This window comes from Rhipicephalus microplus, chromosome 3, assembly GCF_043290135.1.
Source record: "Rhipicephalus microplus isolate Deutch F79 chromosome 3, USDA_Rmic, whole genome shotgun sequence".
NCBI classification, from domain to species: domain Eukaryota; kingdom Metazoa; phylum Arthropoda; class Arachnida; order Ixodida; family Ixodidae; genus Rhipicephalus; species Rhipicephalus microplus.
This window is the reverse complement of record NC_134702.1, coordinates 145,699,536-145,727,458: the sequence shown is the minus strand read 5'-3', so window position 1 is coordinate 145,727,458 and position 27,923 is coordinate 145,699,536. Positions and strand designations below refer to the sequence as shown.

The window sequence follows — 27,923 nt, the reverse complement described above, 5'->3', positions numbered from 1 at the left end:
TTTATATGACAAAACAAAAAAAGTATTATTAGGCCCATGAAGGAAGCCTGTGAGCTCAATGCAGATAACTGAGAAACAGAACTTCATGAGGTTAGAACTGTAAAAATATAACACAACACATTGACGACAATGTCTATAGGTCATTGAGTGCAATCTAACCACCCACTAAATACACGAAAACAGTATAAAGGCACGGTGGCTTGTATAGAGTCACGGCAAATTATTGCTACGCAGTAAGAATATTTAGCGGCTTAGAACAAGATATTTCTTCCTAACAGCACATAAAAAAACCGCCATAGCTTACCAACAGAAGGAGTAGTCCATAGTGGTGTTGTTGCTAGCGACACAGGCACTGTAAAAATCAACATGTCATACGGACACTCACAAATATGAATGAATTTTTTTTCTACAGATGCGTTTAGAGAATGAAGGCTCTCCCATTTAATCTGCAAGTTATATTAATGCGCAAATGAAATATGCTTTCACATAAGTCATCGCCATTCTGTTTCAATTGTATATACAAGTGCATCAGTTCACACATGTCTGCGGCAAGAATAACAGCAGGTTCAACTTATCGCCCTAAATTAAACAAAGAAAAAAAGCCTTCTCACATAGTAGTCTTTAAAAGCATGCTCTGAAATCTACTATGGGACGGGTCTTCTTGGGGCATGCTTTATCTGCTTCTTTTAGGGGCCATTATGTCCTAGACTAACGTAAAAGTTTTTTTTTGTGTGTGTGTGTGGGGGGGGGGGGTAGGTGAAAGAAAAATGTAACTGTAAGCAATACGTGTATGAAAAGATCTGATGTGTTGATCGCAACTTAACAAAGCGAAATTGAAAGCGTCATGTTGGTGACGGAAATGAGCACGGTAAGTTCATGGTGCAGCCCACTACAAAACCTTTTCTTCTTTAAAAAGATCCCATCCTTGGAGGCACTGAGTAAATGGCCATATAGGATGCAACCACTCGTGCCACTTCGAACAAATTTTTGTAGAGATCAATTTTCAATCACTGTAATGCACTTTTTACGTCATGCAATTTAAAATTTAGTTGAGAAGAACGCTATGCACCTTGCATAAGTGTGCGCTTCATTTCAATCACTTACGAGGGCGGTTGCAAGATTTATAATCCTACTCACATGGTTTTGTGGATACAGCTTGACAAACCAGCACAAAAGAGAAACGTAATCATGCATGCAATCTTGTTTTCTATTCTCTTTTTTTCTTCGTACAAAACAGGTGTAAAAAGCACATTTGAACAATCAGACCGGAATATAGTGCTATACGTTACCTCCCAAAAATTCAAAATGGGTACCGTTTCCGAGTACTTATGTTGTACGGTACATATACTTTTACTGGGGCATCATGAGATAATTTTGTTTGAGGCATCGAGCAGCACCGCGGGGTGCCCCCAAGTGGGGAGAAAGAGGGCTAGTCAAACCTCCGCGACGCTGGCTCTCTGGGTAGCCTAAAGTTGATGATGATACTCCAAGCTCTTAAGGGCTTAGCTTAATTGTTTCAAGGGGGAAGCTCCTCAAGCCATGGTAGTGCATCCCCGATGTATGTATGTATGTATGTATGTATGTATGTATGTATGTATGTATGTATGTATGTATGTATGTATGTATGTATGTATGTATGTATGTATGTATGTATGTATGTATGTAAATATGTATGTATGTATGTATGTATGTATGTATGTAGTAGTTGTAGTAGTAGTAGTAGTAGTAGTAGTAGTGGTAGTAGTAGTAGCAGCAATGGCAGGTGTACCCACCTCTCTTCCTCTTATTTAGTCCTTGGAATGTCTGCTGAATGGCGGTACTTTTGAAAGATAGTAAGCTGATAGCAGAGTGACTTTTACGCTTTCACGCTGCTTACTACCGTATAAGACCGAAGTGCTGTATAGCACTTGACAAGGTTATTTTGATGAACTTCACATTATTTGTCTGCAAAAGTCATTGATACCAAGAAATCAGAATTAATTAGTTTTCACTTTACGATGCTCGGGGCCCCCCACTCACTCGGTACAGCGAAATCATCTCTGCAGGACTCTGAAGAGAGAAGTGTTCGTGGATTTAGTCATTCGTCTTCGGATCGACGAACAGGAACGCAATATGTGGCGGTAATTTGCGATACCTCGCGCAAAATACTATAATTTCCCAAAACACATGCACGTAGAGGCTTCGCGCAAATTACTGTAAGTTAACAAAACACATGCACGTAGAGGCCTTGATTGAAATACTCACCGCACATGCAGTCCATATCGAAGCAACCGTTGGCGTCAGTCGGAGCGTCTGGTGCGCACTGCCTTCCCGACGGGCACCGGGCGGGGCACATCGACGGCACTGCGACACGCATGTGAAGACGTCACGAGAAAGTGCCGGACTTAGACGCATTGAACAATTAACGCTTCGACTGCTGCAAACGCACAGTTACCCCAGCCCCTATATCTGCAGCAAATACCTCGCAGATATAAGGCCAGAATGCCCTAAATGCCAAAATCCAAGGTGCGATTTAAGTCGCATGCTGTGGCAGTGTCCCGCGCTAAACGCTAGCTTCGGGTCCCCTGCGCCCGAGGACGACTCGATAAACCACCTCAGGAGCCTCGACAGGGCCCTTCAACACCAGGCTGTCCAGAAGGCCCAAAAGGTGGCTTGGACTCCAAGTCCCCACTTAGGCGGAGCCACCGGGCTGGCCCCCGTAAGGGGTGCCCAGTCCCCTTCAGGACCTTTAATAAAGTTAATTCTCTCTCTCACACAACGCAGTGCATCGTAGCGTAGGAAGTGTAAATGTACCATGTATTTTTAAGCTGACATTTCTTGTTTCATCACGTCTACTCAATAAATGCTTGAGCAAGAAGAGATCGCATCACAAGCCGTGACAAAACTGTAAGTAAGACGTCACGCCGACAGGCTTCAGCACGCGGGTTCAATTCGCGCCCACTGCAGCCGCGTTTCGATGAGCGGTGAATGCAAGGTAACCGTGTGCATTCATTTTGCTAGGTGCACATTACAGCATCGATCGGCGAACTAACTCGTACGTTGATTCACTCGGACTCGAATCAAGCTGTGAGTCTGATGATGTCACCGTTTGCAAATTCGGAGTAGCCGATGGACTCTGCGCCGCAGCAATCCACTTTGGCGGAGAGCAATAGAAGTCCGAAAATCAATACTTCATTAGTTTAGGGCAGGGGTCAGTAACTGTTTAGACATAGGGCTAAGCTTCATGAAGCTGACAAAGCAAATATGGCAAATCTGGGAGGCGTCTGGGCATGGAGTTTCCTGAAATAACCTAGAAGGCAGTCTGGCGCTGCGATTGTTCAGCGAACATGCGCATGATAGGTAGTACACGATGTTGCCTAGTCTTCGTACTTGCGGGTGGTGAATCACACTTGCGGCTTCGTTTATTGTTGGTTTCGGTTTTGTTTTGAAAAAAAAAACTAATTCTTTTCAATTTCGTGATCAGCTTTGAAATGGTAAGCCTAAAGTATAAGGTGGTGAAGTGCAACCGCTGAACATTTGCTTATTTTTGTTTCGTAAGAAAACAGCTCCAAGCCACACGAACACACGCGGAGCCAGAAGCAGGTCAGAAGTACGAAGATTGGACAAATATGTGTTCTACCCATCATTCCCATGCTCGCTTAAGTGGTGTGCGTTGCAGCTCCCATAGACACTAGCGCCAGACTTCCCTCGAGTATATGGAAACCTTGTGCTCTGCACACAGCTACGTTACACTAGCAAAATGTGTGTCTAGCGCGAGGCATAACCGACGCGAGCGGCGTCTGTTGGCGCAGTCAAAGTTGGCACTCTTTCAAGTCACGGGGCGCTTGCGACCACAAGTCGAATCCGCCGAATTTTACGGAACAAGAACGTTGCTCCGTGGAGGGGATCTCGCGACGGAGCTGCTCCAGATCTGCCAATGGAACACACAGGGAACACTCTCAATCTGCTAATGGAATAAACTTGCTCCCAAATGGAGCAGGAAAGTATTACCGTAAGTGCTCCAAATTTGCTAATAGATGCCACCATGAGCAAGTCCGGGTGAGTCCAAAGTTGAAGGTACATTTGTTGAGTGAGTTTGAGTGAGTACCCTCTCCTTTGCCAATCTATGGTTCCATCTACTCAATATTGGCATTGATATCAGCCTCAAAAGAATAAGGCCTTATACTCTCGTCTATTCAAGCCTATTCCAAAGTGGTTTCATTCGTACACCATATTAATTATTATTTATCAGAGAATTGACCGCACTCCCCCCCCCCAAATATTCCAGGGAAGTTCCTGATTAATGTTTTATGTTGTCATCTCTCTGAAGAAATTGTACCTTAGTGGTTTGTGAGCACGGATAACACGTATACGAAGGTACTACACGAAACGGCGCCAAGAGCACTGAATACGTGAGATATTATTGTTGAAGAACACCTCGGAAAAGGAAGTCGTGAGTGCACACATTCTGCCTGATTCAGACCAAGCCCCTAGACGAAGACATGATATTGTTTTGGGAAACTGAGAGTACGTGAAGGAGAAGGGGGAGTACATTTCCTTGGACATATTTTAGAGTCGCTGGTTTTTTTACTCCAAACTATAACGTCCAAACAAATTTCCTCAAATTATCTAATATCATTTTCAAACTGTACGACGTCAAATCGCTTGAAGCAAAGAGCTTTTATGTCCTAATATGCGTTTTGCTTGATTCGGCTCAAAACAATTTGGCAGATCCCACGTACCTTGGAATCCACGTTATGTGAAGCATGGGAAGGGAAGGCGACCGTGTTGCATTTTTTTATTGGGCGACCCGTCATAAAATGACGCTAAATATATGAGCAAATATCGGACGAACACACATATGTCGAAGAGTTGCAGATGTTTATATACCTTGTTGTTTGCATTTGCGCAACGATGCCAACTGTAACATGCGTGTTAGCATCACCAGAAACTAGTATGAGGTGGTGATGCTCACGAAGATGCTGGCCCCTGACACTGCTACATAAATCAACTTTAGCGCGTGGAAGCTAACCACAATTGACGTTAACCCGACGTGACGGCTGTATTAAAAGAGTGCATATGTATTGTTTATAAAATTGGGTATGCAGCACGCCGCGACTTTAGACGTTTCGCTAACATTAGCATCTATTTGATAAGTAGTTATGAGACCTGGGGTTGCTCTGTGGTAAATTGCTTTATTACCATGTAGAAGGCTTGGGATCGATTCCAGCTGGGACACAGGCATTTATTCATTGTATCTGTCAAGTCGACTCTACCAATGTTGGGCATTTCTTAACGCTAGCGTGTTCAAATTGTCTATATGTGTTTTCATCATTCCTGGGTTGATACTGTCAATCTCCCGTGGCACATACCCGCATACGAGTGGCACATACCCGTCCGTGGGTATGCGCCGATGCTTGGCGGGAAGTGTTTGACGACGTACGCAACGAGATTGTGAGGTTATTCATGTCTTGAGCAATGTGTCATATTCGTCAAACCGTCTATCCCTCTCATGCTAATTTTGGTTCATGGCAAGGTAAAGGGGTGACGACGAGAGCACCCAAACGTAAGCGGCTGGCTAGATAGATAGTTAGATAGATAGATAGATAGATAGATAGATAGATAGATAGATAGATAGATAGATAGATAGATAGATAGATAGATAGATAGATAGATAGATAGATAGATAGATAGATAGATAGATAGATAGATAGATACGTTCAAGGTCGCCGAAGTTAGCTAAGAAATGCTTTGCATTTAAGAAAAATTTGCAAATCCCACGTATAAAGGTAATCGCCTTTATGCGAAGCATAAATAAGGAAGGTTCATATATCACTTTAAAATCCGCACAACACTACAAGGCAGACGTAAATTATGCCATACACGTCTTTCATGTCATAGTTATCACGTTTGGACGTGTAATTTTCTTTAGTCATCTATTCACGTCACCGGATACCAAATTTGCTATATGTGCAGCTAGCGAAACGGCCGTGAGAACGCTATCAGCGTAGCATGTAGTCATGTTTTACATGACGCAAGTATCATGATTATTATGTTTGGACTACTCAGATACTTTCGTCGTCCATTCACGTCCCGTAATACCAAACTTGTTATAGGTGAAGCTAACAAAACGGCGGTGAGCGCACGTAACGTGGACACGCGCACGCCGGACGCGTCGACTTTACGCTAGCGAAACGCGAGCACTTTACCTGGCGCTAGGCGCGACCAGCGTCTGTTGGTGAGGCCCGGCGGCAACCGTCACGAAATGCAACATGCTGCATTTTGCGCCAACGACGTTGCCTAGACAGCACCGTGTCTGCTTAGCTTCGTGACGGAAGGACGCCGGGCACGCTCAAACGCGCATGCATCAAAGCAACGCAGCGCGGCGTGCACCTGCGAGTATATGGCAAGCAAATCGGCGCCTGGCTTTGCGTCACTGGCGTGACGCGACGAAACGAACGCCGGCGCGCATGCACGCCTGGTCACGTCGAAGTGCATTGGCGTCTTGATTGTGCCATGTAGTGATGTTCTTACATGATATGCATCTCATTAATATCATGTTTGCACCAGTCACAATTTTCACCATTAGTTCACGTGACGTAATACCAAATTTTACATATGTGAAGCAAGTGAAACGGCCGCGAGCGTATCATGACTGCGGCATGCAGTCATGTTGGTACATGACACGCATGTCATGATTATCTTGTTTGGATGTGTGATTTACAGACGTCAACCAATCGCGCCACGTAGTATCGAATTTGGTACATCTGAAACTTGCGAAACGGCGGCGAGTGCATCATGAGTGTGGCATGTAGTCATGTTGTTACATGACATGCGTCTCATGATTGTCATGTTGACACCAGTCACATGGCGTCGTCATCTATTCACGTCACGTAATACCCAATGTAGTATATTTGAAACTATAGCAAGACGGCCGTGAGAGCCTCATGAGCGTGACATGTTGTCATGCTGTAACATTACACGCACCTCATGATTATCATGTTTGCACCAGTCACATACATTTGTAATCCATTCACGTACTCTAATAACAAATTTGGTATATGTGACGCAAGCGAAACAGCCATGAGCGCACCATGAGCGTGGCATGTATTCATGTGTTGACATGTGAGTCAGTCGCTTGTGTTTGTCATGCAATCATGCCGTACCATACCGGTTTTGCAACATGCCATGTGAACGAAACCACCGCAAAAGCTACAAGACCATGCAATGTAATTCATGACTTTCTTGATATACATGTTCTGATTTTCGTGTTATGACTTGTCAAATATGTTGTTCATGCAGTCATGTTATGCCATACCAAGTTTGGTATCGATACCATTATCAAAACGGCCAGGAAAGCTAAAAGTCGTAGGCGGATGGTTAAATATATAGATACGCTCAAAGTCGCCGAATTTCGCTAAAAATGCTTCGCATTTAAAATGATGGCAGTATATTTCAAACAGTATAACAAACGGCGCTGTCTCATAGAAGTACATACAGACTGCAGCTGAGTGACGATATTCTAGATGGCGCTGTACCACTCCTCTCCGATTTTCTGTTACGTGGGTTGTGTTTGGGTGCGCGAGCAAGAAGTGCCTCCCTCAGTCTCCTGGATTGTCGCCGTACCTGGAGGATTGTCGGTGGGGTATGGACGAAGCAGAGCAGCGAGCGCGTTGAAGACGCTTGCATTCAGCTTCCTTGGCTCGCATCTCGTCGGTGTTACCCACGCGCAGTCTGCATTCTCGAACGCGATCGGACGCATGGACGCATGCACGGACAGATGGACACACGGACGGATAGACGGACAGGCAGGCGGACAGACAGAGACAGACAGACAAACATATGGACGGACGCACCAACAGACAGAAAAACAAAATAATGGATGGACGAACGGACAGATGCACGGAAGGACGGACGCGTGAACGGACGGATAGAAGCACGAAGGGACGCACGGACGCTTCGCCCCAATCACCATCATTCATTACGTGGATATGCTGCAATTTTTCGTCAACTCTGGCAACTTACCGCACGTGCAGCCTGACATCGGGCAGCCATCCGGCCCCCACGGGGTGTTGGGGTCGCATTTCCTGTCCATCGGGCACTCCCTCTTGCACGTAACTGCGTGCGCGGTAAAGACTAATGTCCTACGAACGAAAAACAAATGAAAACACCAAGGAAACGGTCGCACACTGGTCTGAACCACGGGACGCATTCATCTACCCTCAAGTTGCTTCATTTCTCTTACTGCACCGGTGGTACTGAAACGTGAAATCTAAGGTTAAGTCTATATTGCATGAGACGTTTGGTATACATATGTTAAACCGCTTGATGGCGCCCCATCTAAGTTCACAGACTACCACAAGACTATTGAAACCGCCGTGTTACATACGTTTTTGAACAAACTGTCGTTGTAAAAAATGCCGCCTAGTTTCTCTCATTCTTGCGTAAATTATTTCGTGCGTACCGCTTCCGTTAAATGCATTCGTGTGACAGCCTACACTGATGTCACGGCTGATGCCCGGTTATAAGTGAAGAGAACTACGTGAGAAAGGATTCCTCATAGCTTTCTTGTAATATTTGTCCAAATGCATCTCGTTCACGGCTGATTTTTTTGTTCATCAACCCGCTTACACCAGCACTATCCTAACAACTACCCCCAATGCATTTTCACCTGGTGGCAAATAGAGTCTATTGAAATGAAGAATCGACACGTTAAATTTGCAGTTGAGTATCACGTGCGTCTGATATTCACATTTGGTCGGATCAATACTTCCTCCAGCTGTCAGACAGTTTAGTTCATGAAAGACTTTTAGCTTGACCATCCGCAATTTGCCGGGATAAAATTGAGGACTATCGGTGGAAAAGTCCACCCTCAAAATATTTTACGGGCGAAAACATTCTCTATATTACAAGCCTTAAGTAATTTTTTTTCGGAAATCTCGCACCTATGACTCGTAACACCCGTAAGAAAGACTCTTCATTATTTACCTTAATAAAACATTTTGCTACATAGCTATGGCAGACATTTGACTTATACACTTGTGCGCATTTGTGGATTTTTATGGCGCTTCAAACGTCGACACTATGTTCTATATTACGCATTTCTTTTATGGAAAGAAAACATGTCCTACAATGTGATCGTTTCTCCAAATGGATTTTCAATAAGTTTTACTGTGGGCACAAACACTAATTTGTGACGCATGTACTTGTAAATAACGTGTAATGCTGTCGAAAATGTTGCAAAAAAACGCATACTTGGTCATGCAGTTAACATTGGGGTCGTTCAAGTAAACGTTTAGGAAAGAGCTGTCTCTGCTGATGAATAGTCCTTATTATTTTTATGCTAATCGATGATGTTAGAGCACGAAGTTTGGAAAGGTTGCTTTAAATGATCCAAATACAATCTATGGACAACCTTCCCCGAGATAAAATAACGCGTCAAGGCAGGCCTTTGTAACGCGCGACTAAAGCGGCAGTGAATTTTTTTTTTGCGCACTACGAATCTTATTCTTGTCATCATGTTACGAATTTGCTATAGTGAAGACAAAGTGATAACTACCCACTCCAGCTCTGTCAATCATGACACAGCATGTTCGAGCGTTGACGAGTAAACAGCTTAATATGAACATGGTTCCAAATTCTCTTAAGCTTTTCTGTGTTCGCCAGCACAGTCCCCATCAAGCGATGCACTTACGCTAGCCCGCCACACGCTCAGCCAAATTACTGCCGAATGTAAACCCAACATGGTGATAAATACGGGTTCCACGTTAAGTCACCAATATGGAAATAATGTTTAACAGAGCGACTGATAATGTTGATACGACAATAAATTCATACTTTACCAGCGCAAGCCTTAAGAGGGTGAACACCGGGGAAAATAAACTGCTTATGAACATTCCCTGATTTGACTCTGCCTGTATACCTCAAGGAGTGTCAAGCCCCTGTCTCACTGTAGTCTCGCTCTAGTGGACTTTTCGCCCTGTTTTCCACCAATCTTGATTTACCAAGTGTAGCATTGTGTACTGACTGCATTGACAGGATGGCAGGTAGCATCCATGCTCGTCCATGGGTGAATTGAAGTGGCACACCTGGCCAGTGGCGTTGCACGGATTGCTACAGGTGTGTGCGGCGTTCGGCGAATCTGCGTGAACGGTAATGAAAGGAGAGGGTGGTTAAAATGCGTCATGATCCAGTTGGCAAAACTTACAGCTTCATTTGAGTGTAAGGCAGTCGGAGTAACTTGATTCATGAGTGGGTTTACCGACCTATGCATTCGTCCACTCTAGCAGCTTCAAAGTGGCATAGCCACCAACCGGCCTAATACAAGTTATCTATACATTTATTTATTTATCGGTGCGGTGATCTGGTACCACATCTTGGCAGGGTGTTTGCACATGAAATGGTACTTAACTTTCAGCACATACAAGTTCGCAGCGGCATTCTTTGGACATTGACAAGAATTCAACACTCATAACGAACACATTGAAACCTACAAACATAAATTCGTCACCACTTTACCTATGTATAAGGACTCATTTATTTTCTTGTGCCATTTGCGACACAAGAATTTAAATGTTTAGCTGACCAAACACTTATTAGGCCAATAACTGAATACACAATTGTCTGGGATCCATTCAAAATTACAAACATATTAAAAGTTAAAAAAAATCAGCGTTTAGACGTCCGGTTTATATTCAATAAATATCGATGGAAAGATTCCCCATCTCAACTGTGTGCGCTAGCGGAGCTACCCACGATTCAGGCTATGACAAAACACGAAAGACTTTAGTATCTTTACCTCATTATAATAACCGTGTTCATATAGGGTATGCTGAAAATTTCGATATTTTTCATACTGAAACTTCTATACATCGTCATTCAATGTTTATTCCTACACCTGCTGTTTCCACCGATTGTTTTAAGTATAGCTTTTTCCCAAGAACTACCATTGAATGGAATTTGTTGAGCGATGCAGCCGTTTCAAGCTCATCCATAGATATGTTTCTAAACACCTACCACATATCCTCGTTTGTAATTAATATTACTATATTTGTTTCTGCATGCTCAAGTGCAATCAATGATTAAAGTCTTGGTTTTGTTATTCGTTGCGTTTTTTTGATGACTTCATTCTTGTCCTTTAATTTGTTACTTCTGACTGTATTTGTTAACTATGTTCTGTTCTAGGAAGAATCGCTATTTTTTTCATGTACTTTTTTTCCATTCGTGTAATAGTCCGGCTGACAGTATCCGTAAATAAATAAATAGATAAATAAATAGCTAAGAACCATATCATTTTATTAATGGCGCCTCTAAGAAGCTCTACCATGAGTTATCGCACTGAGGAAAAAATCAGGAATGGGCGAGAAAAGGGGCCGACGGCCACACACTTACAACCACCCTCACCCACCTTTCCTGGTCGTGAATGGTTCTCGTCTGTATTAGGTATCTAGATATTATAAACCCAGCGTTTAGTGGTACCTGCTTTGATTTAGCGTGGTAAAAGGTATTTTTTTGTTGAGTTCAAATGTTTGAAACGCTTTTTCCGGGCATCATAAGCAGTGTGTGCATGCGGAGCAGCAAGGGAAGAGCATCGCTATATGCCGTGGGTCGACGGTATAAGTGACGGAGTCAGCCAGTGTCCGTGCTGTTATCTCTGTTTCCCACAGGTATATGGCAGCAGTGCCGTTTGGCGCTGCAATTCCACACGGATTCAGGAACAATCTATAAATATTGTCGTCACTCAGTGCGACAGGTTTTTATTCTCAACCCACACACTTTTATTCTCAACCTCAGGTGGCTGAAATCTCCGGAGGTGTCTACTACAGCGTCTATCATAATCATATGGTGGTTTCAGGACGTTAAGCCTCGAATATAATCAAAGTAAAACCGATGATATATCCAAGAATGAAGCACAGATCAATGCAGAGATTTGTTCTAGCATTGTACTGCTTTGGAACATATTGTTTGGAAGTTTCGAAAACTTGAGTTTGCACGATGGGAGGGGTTATAATCATTTAGCTTATTGCTAAAGTAAATAATTAGATTAACATGAAAAGGACTTAAAGAAACATCCCGTTGATGCGTGGCAATAAATAATGATTGCCGGTTCTGTTGCGAAAAGCTCATACGAATGAAGCTGTAACGTGCCAGAGTACCGCATTTTTTTCTTCCTGTATAAACAACGAAACGCGATTGATTAATTTTGAACGTGAAATCACTGATGACTTGAGCAAAATGCTGCGAACGTTTTACATATGTGAACCTCATAAAACGGCAAAAAAACCTAGGAAACCATTATGAATCTACACGACACCGAAAGCTACCTATGGTGGCCTTAAGAAAAACGAAAGAAATTAAAGAATGAAAATGATTTTAAATAGAAAACAAAACGCTAATTTTATAATGCCCAACAAGTGCCGAACCTGATTCCTTATGTCATTCTCAGCAAACCTATCTTGATGTTTGTATACAAAAGAAAGAATACAGCGTCGGCTGAACAAAAATGTTCGTTGAAAATTTTACCAATAAATTTTGTCGAATGCAGACTACGTCAGCTAGATGTCAGCCATACTATCTTCAATGACTTGTACAACCTGTCATCATTGTGCAGTTTTTTATTTAATTATTTGATACTGTCTACCTCGTGTTTGGGGTCATTACAAGTAGTGTGTCACAAATTACTTAACTTTCGCACAAAAAAGACAAATTCAAAAGCACATATGAATACGAGATGCATAACCAACAACAGAAAAATAAGAAACAAACAACAGTGACTATACACATAAAAATTAACGAATAAATGCTCACAACAGAATCACTACAAGGAAAACTGTCTAATGCATTTTCAAATTAACTGACGTTGTTTGTTGCACAACCGCATTGGGTAAACTATTCCACATATCTATTGTGTCTGGGAAAAAGGAGTGGCGGAAAGCTTTGGCGCGTGTGAAATAGGGTTGAATTGCTACGCTATTATTAAGACAATTACATCGCCTTCCAGGGGGCTGAAGATGTAAATCCTTATTTATTTTTGTTTGCCCGCTTATGATCTTAAAAAGAAATTTGAGGCGATGTTTGCACCTGTGATATTCCAAAGACTCAAGCTCACAGGGCTTTAACAAAGCTGTGACTGAGTGTGTGCATCGGTATCCACCGCATATGAAGCGTACTGCTAACGTTTTTATTCTATCGATTTCTGTCCACAACACCTTCTGGTGAGGCGACCACACAATACTAGCGTACTCTAAGACAGGACGTATGAATGTTTTGTAAGCAGTCGGTTTTACATCTGGTGTGGCATGTTTCAGTTTTTTTTGGAAATACAGCGTTTGTGTGCCTTAGAACAGATGTTATCGATATGCGATTGCCATTTCAATGTGTGCATAATACTAACTCCTCGGTATTTGAAACAAGCGGCCTTATTTAAAGGGTGACTTCCGATGCGATACATGTATGACAGATTCCCACCCACTAAAGAGAATATGCGTAAATGTCGTCCTGCTATAGTTTATTTCCATGTCACATATTATGCACCACTTATCTAATGCCTGTAAGCGCCTGTTTAGAATAATTTGGTCACCTTCGCAAGTAACTTGGGAATAAATCAAGCAGTCATCTGCAAAAAGTTTTATTTTAATAGGAGCCTTAGATATTGAACATAAATCATTAACAAATATCAGAAAAAAATTGGTCCTAAAACAGATCCTTGGGGAACGCCCGAGTACACGGCCAGTGGTCTTCAAGTGTAATTCTCAATTTTCACAGTCTGTTGACGTGCGGATAAATAGGCCTCTATCCATTTTAACACTTCTTCGCTTATTCCTAATCTTTCATGTTTGAAAAGTAATTTACGATGAGAGACCTTATCAAAGGCTTTCCTAAAATCGACACAAATTACATCAGATTGCAGAAGGGCATCGCTGTTTTTATTGAAATCATGGGGAGTTTCAGCTAATTGAGTCACAGTAGAAAGACCATTAAAAACACATGTTGGCTTGCGCATGGTAACTGGCTAGAATCAACAAAACTATGAATATGTTTTAGTATTAGATGTTCCAGAAGTTTAAAGCAAACCGACGATAAAAACAGCGATGCCCTTTTGCAGTCTGATGTAATTTGTGTCGATTTTAGGAGTCTTTTATTAGGTCTCTCATCGTAAATTACTTTTTGAGGATACGGGCCGGTATTTGTTTACTAACGAACGGTTACCGTTTTAAAAATTGGAATTACAACTGCGTTGCGCCAGTCTTGTGGAAGTGATCGCGTCTCAACCGATTTCACCAATATTGTTTCTAAATAAAACGAGACCCATTCTGCGTATCTCTTGAGAAACTCTGTTGGTAGGTTATCCGGACCACTTCCTTTCTTCTCATCTAGCTCAAGCAGTAACTGAAAAACACCTTCGAGGTTTATAATAACAGGATTAATTGCGGTTGTTGCATTGTTACTGATAGATGTCCCTATCTTATCGCCCTGGTCTATTGTGAAAACAGATTGAAAGAAGCAAATAAAACTATTGGCTAAGTGTTCAACTTTTGTCAAGATACAACCCTCATGTTCGTTCTGCTCAATTCTTTTCTTTCTGTCACTGAAGTAACGCTAGAATTTGGATGGCGAACATTTAAGAAAGTGCATAAGCGTTTGGCCAAAGAACGTTTTTTTTAGAATTTACATGGGCTTCTTTTAACTTGATTTTTATAGCTGCAACTTTCGTCGTTCTTCATTTTTTTACTTCTTCTTAATCTAATAATTCGCCGTTTCGTATGTATAATGCTTCGTGTTATCCAGGGATTTGGTTTACGAGTTTTCTTAATACGAGTAGAGACAAAGCGATCACAAGTTGCGACGTTGGGCTAAATCTCTGCCACAATTACTCCACAGATTTAAGATGTGATTCTCGCTCGAATTCATTAAAGTGGTGCTCAAACAAATCTATGATGGAAGTGTCATCTGCCTTTTAAAGTCCTTCACTTTTACAGGAAGGAACGATTTCTCTAAACTGCATGCACAAGTTTTAATGACTAAAGACAACATTTTGTGGTCGGACATGCGATCTAAAATATTTAAACCATGTTAAATAAAACATGCCTGTTATGTGCTGGGACAAGAACACGATGCCTAATAATCACTTCGACGAACCTGTAATCCTCGTTGGTTTAAGCACAATTTGTTTTAGGCCATGGCAGAATGGAATTTGCGAAAGTGTTTCGCATCTAATTGTTTCGGTCTCACCCGGCAAAACGTTTTGCCTGTCAATGTGTCTGAAGTTGAAGTCTCCGGCCATTATCAAACTCGTGCTCCCGTTAACATGGTCACACAAAAAATCACTTAACAAATCCAGAAACTGAGGCTCACGCACAGGTGGTCTGTATACTGAGCCAATAATGTATACTCCATTGTTGAATGCAATCTCACACCATACAGTTTCGCGAACATCACATTGAATCGTGCAAGTTAAGATGGAACTTTTAACAACAGCACCGCCGCCTCGTGAATCTCTGCCCCATCTGAAAAACTTGTACCTTGGAGGAATAATGCAATCATTGCGTATTTCATCGCGTAGCCATGTTTCTCGTTAATGATACAACATGCGGACTATGTGGCAATAAAAGATATTCTAATTCTGTAACTTTATTTACGATGCTAAGAGGAATTTGGACAAGAATTCTTAGCTATGATTGAGATTGATTTTTCGGACTATCAGCAGAGCTGTCCGAGTCAAAGGATTCATGTCGGTCATGCGCACCCCATACTGGCGTCGCTTGCATTCTGTTATCATTCTTATCACTCCAGTTTTGAAAAAGATGGCGTTTATTTTTTTTTTGAAGATCCCATACAAACACGCGCCCGTTTATCTTCAGTCTATCATGCACCATTGAGACCCTCGCTCCCTTAGCTCGGTCTGGCGCTGAACTTTCTCATAGTTTCTTTCTTAGTTCGACTGTTTCTTTTGAGTAATCATTACTGATACTCAAAGAAGTACCCTTTAGTTTCTTGGAATTAGGCATTGCTTCCTCCTTCTCACGGTAATCCATGAAATTCATAATTAGTGCTCTTGCTTTGCCTTGTATTTGTTTACCTAAACTCATGCAAAAAAAATCATTGGAGCAATGCGTGCGCCTGCCAAAAACTTTCTCTTGTAAAAACTATTACGACAGTTTATTTCCTTAACCTAAGTATTGATCTAGTTTTTATAACATTATCTTTCATTAAAAGTTTTCTTTATCTTCCAGATTCGCTTGAAGCAAGACGTCGTCCGCATCCTGCATATACTATTACATGCATGTTGGAGAAGCCTTCGTTTCGGGACAGAACATTTTGCTTCGTTCTCATATGAGTGCATCGAAAAAAAAGGAACGGACCACCACATCTAAATTATAGTTTTTTGTCCGTCGTATAGGAGGAACTTCTCATTGCCACGACTGGGCATTCAAACAAAGATGGTAATTTAGGTTTTGTACTCATGCTACTACTTACCACTGCTTTAGCAGTTACTGCTGCACAATATTTCCTGCATATCACTTGACGTGCGTATGTACAGAAAGAGGCTTTCATTGAACCAAGTAAACGCAATGACTGTCAATAATAATCACTAGATAGTCTTTACCGCAGCATTTTACTAAAACTGCCAATTTTTACTTCAGTGAAGTCTGGAGTCTTTACTGAAACTGCAAATCCGTTGACTTAAAAAGCCAACAATTCAGTGACACGATCGTTAGGACTACAGTCTTGCAACTCAGTGGTACTCAATACGTGTGAACGAAAACATGACCAAAAGAGCTTCACTACCAATGTTAGGGGAGCTCGCTCGCAGAACCGCATACGTACAGCAGTGACAGTCTTGCACGAAGCACCCATTGGCATCTTTCCTGGAATCCGGGTGACACACCTTGCCGGCCCCCATGCACGGATTGGTGCACTTGCTTCCTGCGCTCGTACTCTCCATCGCTGGCTCTGGGAACGACAGTGACCACAGCGCACCGTACATTTTCAATAAAATGTTCAACTGGAATGCAGCAACTGAGTATTGAACAGTGATGTTCAAAAACTTATCCCCATGCTACAATAGACGTGCGAGAATGGCACTCGCAAGTACTCTTTTGCTCCTACCAGAAAGCACTGCGTATTACCGAGCAAACCTATTCTTTACTCCTCAGTTCACCTATTATTTCACTGTTCCCTTCACGTGCTTCGTAAGCAAAACAAAAAAAAGTCACAGCTTTGCCGCAAAGGCGAAGCAATGAACGCGATAGCAACAAACTGGAAAGTCACGCGCAGAATGGCAAGCAGATCAAAACATTATCGCGTTGCTCACGCACAAATAACACACAAAACGTACTCACTGCTACAGATGAACACGAATAAGCGTCTCAGTTGTTCCTTCTCTGTGTCTGAAAAGCCCGCCATTTTCGCAAAGGGAGACTGCGCAACGATCGCAGGGACCTTTGCGTGCCCGGTAACTACAATAAAATTGTTCTGGTGAAAGCCCAAGACCAGCCAAGACGTACAATTACCCCACTGCGAGTTAAGCACGCGCATGAGGTCCACGCTGCCCCCTCTTTACGGGGCGAATTTCGCGTGGGAAACGAAAGCACGCGCCACCATGTCGTGACAATGTGGCAATGCGCGCTCATTGTGCCATCTTGCTAGTAATTCTGAAAACATGACAGTTCCTTCCGAGATGGTAAATGATAGACATAAATAGCTTTCTGTTCAACGTTCAAGGAGGTGCTACTCCGTGGCTCAGTGCCTGGCGCCTCGCACTAACAATTCAGAGGTGCCACGCTCGATTCTGTGCGCCAGAGTCTTTTCCTGGATTTTTTTCTCGATTTCTTGTGTTTTCATATATATAAATACGTATAAATGTACCATGAGTGACGGGGACGCCGACGACGGTGACAAAATCCAGCCGAGACTGTCCATATAATTGCTATCGCAATAAAATGAAGGCAACATTTCCAAACACATCTTTTGATTTGCTTACGATTTTATGCACTTAAAGCGCTTTGAGGACACAATAATGATAGGGAAGGTGACAGTTTAGCCAGGCTTAAGAATACAGGCCGATTATTGAGTCAATTGCCAGAGTACTGGACAGAGTGTACGGAGCATTGAGTAGAATGTAGAAAGTAGAATCTACTGAGTGCATTGAAACGAGTATAGTAATAGCAGGTTACCTAGACGGGGGAAACAACTCGACATCTCTGCATTGGCAGTGCCGCACTACGTTAAGGTATTTATCTGCGTCCATATTTTCACCATACATTTCATTTTGGATGGGAGTTGTAGCAAGCCAATGTTGCAGTAAATTACGCTCAAGTCTACTTCCAGAAGTATAGTCAGCACGTCTGCTATCAAGCTGCTTCATAGTACTCTACAAGTTAAATGAAAAACTGTGTTTTTCAATCGTTCACAACTCTTTCTAGTTGCATTTATCTTTTCGTATAGTAAGTGCGAGATTCTAACTGCCACCGAGGCACCATGGTGTCGGTAGGCTCCTGCAGAATGACCAATGTACTCTGGTGGCTGTGATTCTCTTTTCCAGCTACATGTAACCTGAACGTACAGCTGCGTGTTCGTAGCCTGATGCCGAACAGATCGAACAAACAATTGCAGCAGATGGAGCCTATACAGTGACAAAAAGATACCGCACACCCGGCGAGGCTAGACAAGAGCAACGGAGACAAAAACGGTGCGTGAACCTTCCACCTGTACAGGCTATTATTTCGTTAGTTTTAACATTACAGAGCTTTTTTTTTTTTTTAGGGGCGAAGCTCCTTAAAGCGGCACCCATTCGTCCCTAGTAGTCGTAGTCGTAGTGTGTAACCAGTCTTACGTTTAGACGTGCAAGGTGGTGCCGGTGAACATTTCTCGTGTGCGTTGTTGAACAATAAAAATTCGCAGCGTGCGCTTCAACTAAAAGCCGAATTCTCCTGTCTCTCGTTCCCCATTAGCAGCCATTTGCATGTACATTGAGCAGTATCTGACAAGAAAGGGTTGCTACGTTATACTCGCTGGGTGTAACCTCCTTGGCTTTAGAAAGGTTTAGCGAGCGTTGGGCCGCAGTGCCATGATTACAGTGAACTGGTATATACCATGACCTCGAGGTGGTTAAAGGTAGGAAGTAGACACGAAGTGCAAGCCGTAAGAAAGTGTGCGTGTGCCTCCTCTCGTTCAATCCTTGCAATGTCCGCTGGATAACGGTGCTTCCACATGAGAAATATATGATGAAAAGATGCGAGAGGATAGTACATGGAGTGTTGAATAGGTGAACGAACGGACACTCAGACAGACGCATATACGGACGCACGGACGGACGCATGAACATACGCACGCACGGACGGACGCATGAACATACGCACGCACGGACGGGTGGATGGACGCACGGGTGGCCACACAGACGAACGCATGGACGGACGGAAGCAAGAATGAATGGACGGACGGATGCTTCGCCCCACTCTCCATCATTCACTCCGTGGATATGCTGCCATTTTTTCTTAAAACGTTGTGACTGATACCTGTAGGCATCGCGCACAAACCGTACGCAGTAGTAAAAGTACCTTGCTGCTCCTCAAGTTACATTGGAAAATGTATTAAACAAGCACACGTGAATTACCTTCTCAATTATATATTAAGGGAAGTTTGTTCTGCGGGAAAGTTCTAGGATGTGACAGTTTGAAACATACCCAATACTATGGAAAAAAACCTGTGATTTCAGATACTAATAACCTATTTTAAGCACCTCCATCAATATGATATCTCAAATGGGCAAACTGGGCGCTCATTTTCGATATAACAAGTGCTAAGCTAAATGTTTTTACTAAATTGAGAGTTCAGTTTAGACTTCATTTCAATGCCCTAAATGCACTGCTTTGTTGTGTCCGTTTTCGTCTGTTTGTAGTAAATTTATTCCTATAAGACTGAGAATTGATTAAGAATTGATCACAATCACTCATTCAAGCACCGCGCACTACATCGCATGCTGTGTCGCATACATCACGAGCTGCAGGTTAAGCTTCAGGAAATCGACAGCCTGCGAGTCAATGAGTGTGCGATTTGCCTCTTCATTCGCGTCTGTGAAATTAAGTAGCAGTAACCATACCTCAATGTTCTAAATAATCTATTTCAGTAGTGACTAAAAAAAGGCTTTTTACAGAGCATGAGTGAGGAAAAGATAAAGGGTAGCGATAAAGGCAGCGTAATCATGGCAGTCGTGAATGGAAAGGTCCGATTGACACCTCAGCGCTGCTAGCGCTGTATGATCGTTGAAGGTTAAAGCATAAAGTCCTAGCATGCTAATAAATTAATAGGTAGTGTTAAAACAGCGAGTACAGTGCCATTAACCCTTCCCAGTGCAAACCCGGAAAATGGATTTGTCTGGGCGGTGCACATGGTAGCTCAGACAACTTTCCTTCTCGCGCATACGTCGTCATAGCAACGAACATGCTTAGCGTTGATTTCTCTCCTCTTCCGCCCACCCCTCTCGAGTCGCGATCCAGAGACAGAGGGCGCTCACGCTTCGTGTCTCGAACTCCCGCCACGTGACCTGTGCGTCAGGAACACGAAAGAGGCCGTAGCTCCCAAGTGGCTTCTTGCAGCGCGGGAAACCACAGTGGCATGCTTTCCGAAGTTGTTGCTGCTAATGTTCGAGTAAATTAGTTTAACCAGGGCCAGCCGTGGTATTCCTTAGTTGTTTCTTTACGTTTCTTTTACACAACAATGATTCATGCCGGGGCCCACAAAGGCTCCGCTGACGTATTTCTGTCGTAGATATGACATTGTAAAAAATTGGCAGATCCCACGTATAGTGGGAATCAATGATATCTGAGGCACGAATTAGAAAGATTTATACGTCACTTAAAAGCCAGCAGAACGTTACGAGGTGCCATGAAAATGATGCCACGCATGACTTCCGTGTCATGATTATCAATTTTGGATGTGTCGTTTACTCTCGTCATCTATTCACGTCACGTGATACCAAATTTAGTACATGTGGAGCTAGCGAAACAGCCATGAGCATGCTATGAGCGTGTTATGTTGTCATGTTCTTACATGACACGCATGCCAGGATTATCATGTTTGCACCAGTCATATACTTTTGACATCCATTGACGGCCCGCTACGGTGGTCTAGAGGCTAAGGTACTCGGCTGCTGACGCGCAGGTCGCGGGATCAAATCCCGGCTGTGGCGGCTGCATTTCCGATGGAGGCGGAAGTGTTGTAGGTCCGTGTGCTCAGATTTGGGTGCACGTTAAAGAACCCCAGGTGGTCAAAATTTCCGGAGCCCTCCACTACGGTGTCTCTCATTATCAAATAGTGGTTTCAGGACGTTAAACGCCACAAATCAATCAGTCAATCAACATCCATTGACGTCATATAACACCAAAGTTGGTAAATGTGGAACTAGCAAAACGGCCGCGAGTGCATTATGAAGGGCCCAATGTACTCTCAATGTAGAGTATACGCGTGCGCATGCTGGACACATCGACGCTACTTTAGCAAAACGCGAGCACTCTGTAGTATGACGCAGGCGCGACTATCACGACCAGCGTCCTTCAGCGCGGCCTGACGGCAACCGGCGCGAAATGCGACATGCTGCACTTCACGCCGATGCGTTACCCAAACAACACTGCGTCTCCTTCTTTTCGTGACGGAGAGACGCCAGACGTGCTGAAACGCGCATGCGTCAGAGCAATGCAGCGCGGCGCGCGCCTGCGAGTATATGGCAGCACCGGCGCCTGGCGTGGCAACGCCGGCTTGACGCGACGAAATGAACGCCGGCGAGAATGCGCACCGCGTTACGTCTAAATGTATTGGCGCCTTCACTGTAGCATGTAGTCATGTTCTCACATGACACGCATCTCATGATTATCAAGTTAACGCCAGTCACATACCTTCGTCAATCATTGGCGTCACGTAATACAAATAATTTGGCATATGTGACTCTAGCGAAACAGCCGCGAGCGCATAATGAGAGTGGCATGTAGTCATGTTGTTACATGACACGCATGTCATGATCATTATGTTTGCGTGTGTCATTCACATATGTCATCCGTTCACGCCACGTAATACCGAATTTAGTAAAAGTGAAGCTAGTGAAACGGCCACCAGCGCATCTTGAGCGTTGCACGTTGTCAAGTTACATGACACGGCATCTCATGATTATCATGTTAGGGTCCGTCGCTTGTGTTCGCCATGCAATCATGTCATACCATGCCAGTTTTTCAACATGTTATGTGAACGAAACCACCTCAAGAACTGCAGGACCATGAATTGTAGATCACGACATTCATGACATATATGCCATGATTTACATATTATGACGAGTCAAGTATGTTCTTCATACAGTAGTGTAATGCCATACCAAATTTGGTATCGATACCATTATCTAAACAGCTAGGAGAGCTAAAAGTCTTAGGCGGCTAGATAGATAGATAGATAGAATGATAGATAGATAGATAGATAGATGGATAGATAGATAGATAGATAGATAGATATATAGATAAATAGATAGATAGATAGATAGATAGATAGATAGATAGATAGATAGATAGATAGATAGATAGATAGATAGATAGATAGATACGCTCAAAGTCCTGGAAGTTTGCTAAGAAATGCTTCGCATTTAATATGTACTGTCAAAAAGCTATTTCATCCACTCGCCCTCAGCATCATCGTCGTCGGTCGTCATTCAATGCTGGCGTTTGTAATTTGGCAGCGTTTGAAGTGCGCCGAAGCAGCAGAGCTTCACCGCGTTCCGTCAGTTCGGCAACGTGAAGCAGCAACAGAGCGTTTAATCTCTGCGTCGCTAGGATGACTGCTCTCGACGATTGTCATCGTGGTCATTCGTGTGCAGTAAGGTGAAGGTGAAGTCTGAATGTGCGTGTGTGTGTTCTGTGAAATGTGCGCGTGTGTGATTTACAACCCGCAAAAGGTGTGGCATAAGCACTACGGCCTGTACGTGTGTGAGTGTGTTACTAGGGTGTCGCAACGTGGGAATGTTTGTGACACTTTGAGATATGTGCCGTGTTGTGCACATGAATGAGTGCTGTCAGTTCTGGTGAGGTGTGAGAAGAAAGCAACTGAGAGTACCTGCCAGATTCGCACAGTATGAAAGTAAAGAAACCAGGTGGGGAGAATGTGTACTGGTGTATGCATTAAAAACCAATTGTGGCCATCTTGTGTGTGTGTAATTTTTTGAAGTGTGCCAAGTGGCACAACAGCGTCATTTCGATGGAATCTCTTGCTTTCGGCTCATAATTACGTGGCAGATTGAAGTGATTGTTGTGTAAGTGCTATTCTCGCGCTCGAAGTACGAACGCCTTGCATGAAAAACACCGTGCGAGGTTCTTCGAACTAAGAATTGAGGCGAGCCTTGTAATATCGCTGCATCGATCGTTAGCGAGGCCACAATCACGATCAATCACGATCAGTTAACTTGATCGTCATCGTAACTAAAGCACCACCACTAAAACTACTGTTGAGCGAAAAGAAAAGAGCAACATTTCATTTTTTTAAGACATGGTATCATCCTTAACAATATTATACTAGAAAATCTTCCTTTATTTTTTTTTTCATTTTGCCTGTATTGCATGCAGGTATTACGCATAGAGATAACTTGTTTATATTCAATCAGAGTCCATTGAAAGAAAAGATGGATGCATTGCACTCCCCTGTGAAAGGAAAATCTGGCAGGATATTCACTCGCATTCCCCGGAGAGAAACCCCCTTGCCTGCACAGACACACCTTCGTTCAGACAAATTCAATGAAGGTAGTGGCCCCTTTTGTGGCAAAACTGGACCCTGCTTTGAAAAAGTGTATACTCAAAGTCTGGCAGGGTGATGACAACACCTTGGAGTGCAAGTTGTCAAAGCAACAAAAAAAAAATCCTTCACCTACAGCTTTCAGCCGCCGCCACTTCAGCCGCGTACACAGCGCCTTGGTCATTGACTTAACGACAACGTATGCAATGATCCCCACTGTTAAGCACAATGTGCGCTACGCGCTTTTATTTCAATAAAACAACACATCGAATGAAAAATTGGCGTTTATCTCAAACACGATGACAAGCACGGCAACGCGAAATGCACGTTCGGTATTGAAGGAAGCACAGAAATGAAAATTCGCGAAGTCAATCTCAGATCGATTCTACATTTTTTGCTCTGAGTCATAGTTTCCATAGTTACAGAAGACAGTGAAGAAACCTGGCAGCAAAAGTTTCATAAAAAATTGCAAACAATCTAATTAAATGTCATTATTGCCCCTGTTTTATTTTGTGAAACCGCAAAAGAACAATTTCCCAATTTTAAACATTACGTCAAATGTGGCATTGTTTGTTCAGTACAACCTTAGGTACCGTGCAGAAACATCGCCTTAAATAAATGTGCATTGCTTCTTCGTGGACTCCGAGACTACCGCAGTAAAGCGTGCGATATAAACAACAGATATATTGCTAAGATGACGTGAAAGTCCACGTCTTCTCACGTTTATTTATCGAGCTTCGGATTTTGTATTTCAACACCTATCAAGTATTGTATATGGCAATGATTGCATGCGTGAAAATAATGGCCACTGTTTGAGAACCATGTCCTTTGTAGAGTGCAGACATGGAAAATAAGGGCAATAAGGCCTTGTGGGTGAAGCCTATATTTATTCTTAGCTTGTCATCGACTAAAGTGCTGTAGCCTCATAGATTTCCCTTGCCTGTCGAATTATCGGCGGTCACTTGGGAAGTGGCCATCGTCGGAACTATGGTATGGGCACCACTTAAGTAGGGGTGTCTTCAAACAAGTTTTTACCTTTTTGTGGCTTACATGCAACAAAAATAACGTAAAAAAGTTTTAAAAGGCGTAAACGTAATTATAATTATTCCTAAGTAAGTGCCGCCGTTATAAATGACAGACGTTTTGCGCTCATTCAGCAGGCCACCCCTTCAATACAAGGCATAGCCTCTGAAATTAGCAAACGTCCAAATTGTCGATCTCGAAGGCCAAGTACAAAGACCCTTACCACTACCTAGGTACTGCCGCCATAGATGATGGCCGTTTGTCTTTTCCATCATTGAACGCAGTTCTTCAGAGTGCCACGCCGATACCAACTCTCCGCTGGTGGGTGGTATTTTCACCATTTTCAGCACTTTTCACTCCAACGCTGAAACATGGTTGTTTCGCGTGTCGAGGCCTAGTTATCGAACGCCACCGCAGAGCGCAAACCAGCTCGGAGACAGCGTCGGGGCATGTCCTACACAACACACTAGCGAACGCGGCAGGTCCCGCTACCCCGCCGCCGGAGTCGTCAAGACACGCCTCGACGCGGCCTCTAGGCTTCTTCACCTACCATTGCTGCTTACCTCGCTCCGGTTGAGACAGAAGAGAACATCGTTTGCACCAACGGAGTTTAAAACATCTCAGTCGTTGGTACGCCGACGGAGAAGGATGGCCGCGCTTACGCGAGAGTAGAAGCTTTACTCGTAGAGTCCCCTCATTACGAAGACAACTTGTACTTCGCGGCGCCGGATAACACATGCAGAGTGATAATTTGGGGCGTTGACCTTGACTTTAGCCACAACCAGTTGCGCGAAATGATCGCCCAGTAGAGGAACGCTAAAGACCTTGAAGTGAAACGCATCAAAGACACTACTACAATTATTGTGTTCGATGGACTCAAAGTGTTGAATTATGTTATGAGCGGCGCCAGCGTGATTTGCTCTACAGACGCCAGACGGACATTTCCTACGTCTGTGGCAGGCTGGGTCACCGTACCGACGTGTGCCTGGCCCCGAAGAGCACTATTTACAGGGGATGCGGCACAGCGTCTCCTGCAGAAGGCTACGAGTGCTCGCCCTAGTGTGCCCTCTGCGAGGGGCCTCATCTCACAGTGGACGAGGATTGCAAGCAATGCTTCCAAGTGCTCTATGTCGTCCGCCGCAGAAGGACGCAGCAAAAATGCGCTACAGAAACACTTGCAACGGCGGCGGCGTCCTGCTGCCAAGGACGTGCTTACCTGCATCTCTTTCTATTGTAACTTAATCGAAATAAAATTTAGGCCGTGACATAGATTAGCACGAGAAATTCTGAGCTGGACAAAATATCTAATCAATAGATCAAGACGGCAAACAATAGCCTTGCCATTTGGGCTGAGAAAAGTTGTCAGAAATCGTTACCTTCCGCCAGAGCCAAACGTCACTTGCGCACAGTAATTCGAAATTCACGCCAGTAAAACCGAAACAGGAGGCACAGGTCAGTTGCTCTCACCAACCAGCAAGTGCACTAGAGTTGATTGGGACACCGGAGTCTCTGGGAGTGTCTGCTCTTAACTTTTTTTCTTTCTCTATGCTGATAGTCAGGGAAGAATAAAACGAGAAGAAAACAATGTCACCATCTCCCAGAAGGGTATCGTGAGAAAATGCGGATGCATTGCGCAAAGTCCATAACGGCGTTTCGCACGTGAAAACTTCGCCTTAGTAGGATTTTTTATTACACAGTGCAATATTGGCAGCATCAAACCCACTGCATCAAACCCACTGCATTCAGGCGTCGGCAAGTCACGTTCCAGTCAAAACGAGGTGAGGGGGGGGGGGACACCGGTTGCTAGGGGCGAGGATAAGCGTGCGCCCCCACAGCTTTTGCTGACAGCTGCCGAGGCCGAAACGGGACATGATGGGGGTTCAGATTGCTAGGGACGCGTGCGCCCGCAGCTGTTGCTATGGGAAAGGGCGGTGGATGAATCCCTACAGACGCCTGAGATAGCCCGACCAAGAAAATACATGAACGTGGAGGCTACGGCCTTTACCTACCATAGCGTGGCGCGCGAAATCAGCAGGCCGCGGAATGTACGTTGTCCACCTTGTTAACGGCGAGCCATTGTATACAGCATGTACCGCTGGTCGTACGTGGTGTATACAATACAGAGAACAGCAACTTCAGTACGCTTTCGTCCTCAGTAGCGATATGGCATAAGGGACGCGCGTTCCGCGCTCTAAAGATCGTCCCCTCACACGTTGCGTTGTGCGCGCGCCCGTGCACGCGCGATGATCTCGTGGTTTGGGCTGTTTGTACGTCTTGTGCTTCTACCGCAATCTTGTTTTGATGTTACAGTGGTCAAAAAGAGCATGAAGGTCACTTCGGTCATTACCGCGGCAACGTTTACGAAAGGAGCGTGCTGTTCACAGAGGAAGAATAACAATTATGACAGTTCGCACTTGTCCTGTGTATATTTGTGCATCTGTTTCGTGCGCTTTTCTTCCAGTGGGAACAACGTGCTTATAAAGGGTAAGCTTTGACAGTCATTATAGTCCGCGCCCGTCCTGCGTATGCTCATTTTGTGCCTGCTTTCTGCTTGATGTGCACGCAACAAATTTTGAGCTGTTTGCCATTCTTCGCGAAATATTACAATTCGTTGATGTAGCACTCATTTCTTCGCCCTTGTGGCGAAATCATGTGTCATAAACTCTACACTTCCTCCGTCAAGACACACTCTAGCTTTTGTTTTTATGCCGAGTCTTACACACTAGACTCAGTTACTTTTTTAAATTACGTGGCTTGAAGAATAACTGCAGTTGTCTTCACATTCCAGAATTTTCAAACCATGAATAATTATCACAAGGCACACAGAAAACACGAATGGTTTTCTGTGCGCCAATTTCTACGCGTCATGGTGACCTGAAATTCATGCTTTAATCGACAATTCGCACACTAGATTGCATCTGTATAACGTGTGGTGGACGCATGCACGTATGGTGTTAATACACACAATATAAAGAATCTGTTTTAGCAGCTTACCAGCGGTGGTCGTGTGTCGGTTCATGAGGAAGACCACAAGAAGGACGACCACCACAATAACCACGATGGAAATCACGCCGAATACCAGGTACATAACGCCATCTGTCTTCACTCCGCTGTACTCCACGCTCTCTCTGGGCGCGCAAATCAGCACAAGGCAAAAC

At 43.7% G+C, this 27,923-nt stretch overlaps 1 protein-coding gene across 1 annotated transcript; it reads right to left on the bottom strand.

The window, feature by feature from the left end:
* Positions 1-83: 83 nt before the first annotated feature.
* Positions 84-27,887, bottom strand: LOC142802990 (uncharacterized). Its single transcript, XM_075888083.1, has 7 exons — positions 27,760-27,887; positions 16,807-16,932; positions 10,007-10,120; positions 8,005-8,097; positions 2,245-2,343; positions 305-352; positions 84-97 (listed from the first exon to the last, which is right to left on the bottom strand). The coding sequence occupies exons 1-7, from the start codon at positions 27,851-27,853 to the stop codon at positions 84-86; spliced, it is 588 nt and encodes a 195-aa protein (XP_075744198.1). The 5' UTR covers positions 27,854-27,887.
* Between the last annotated feature and the right edge of the window lie 36 nt (positions 27,888-27,923).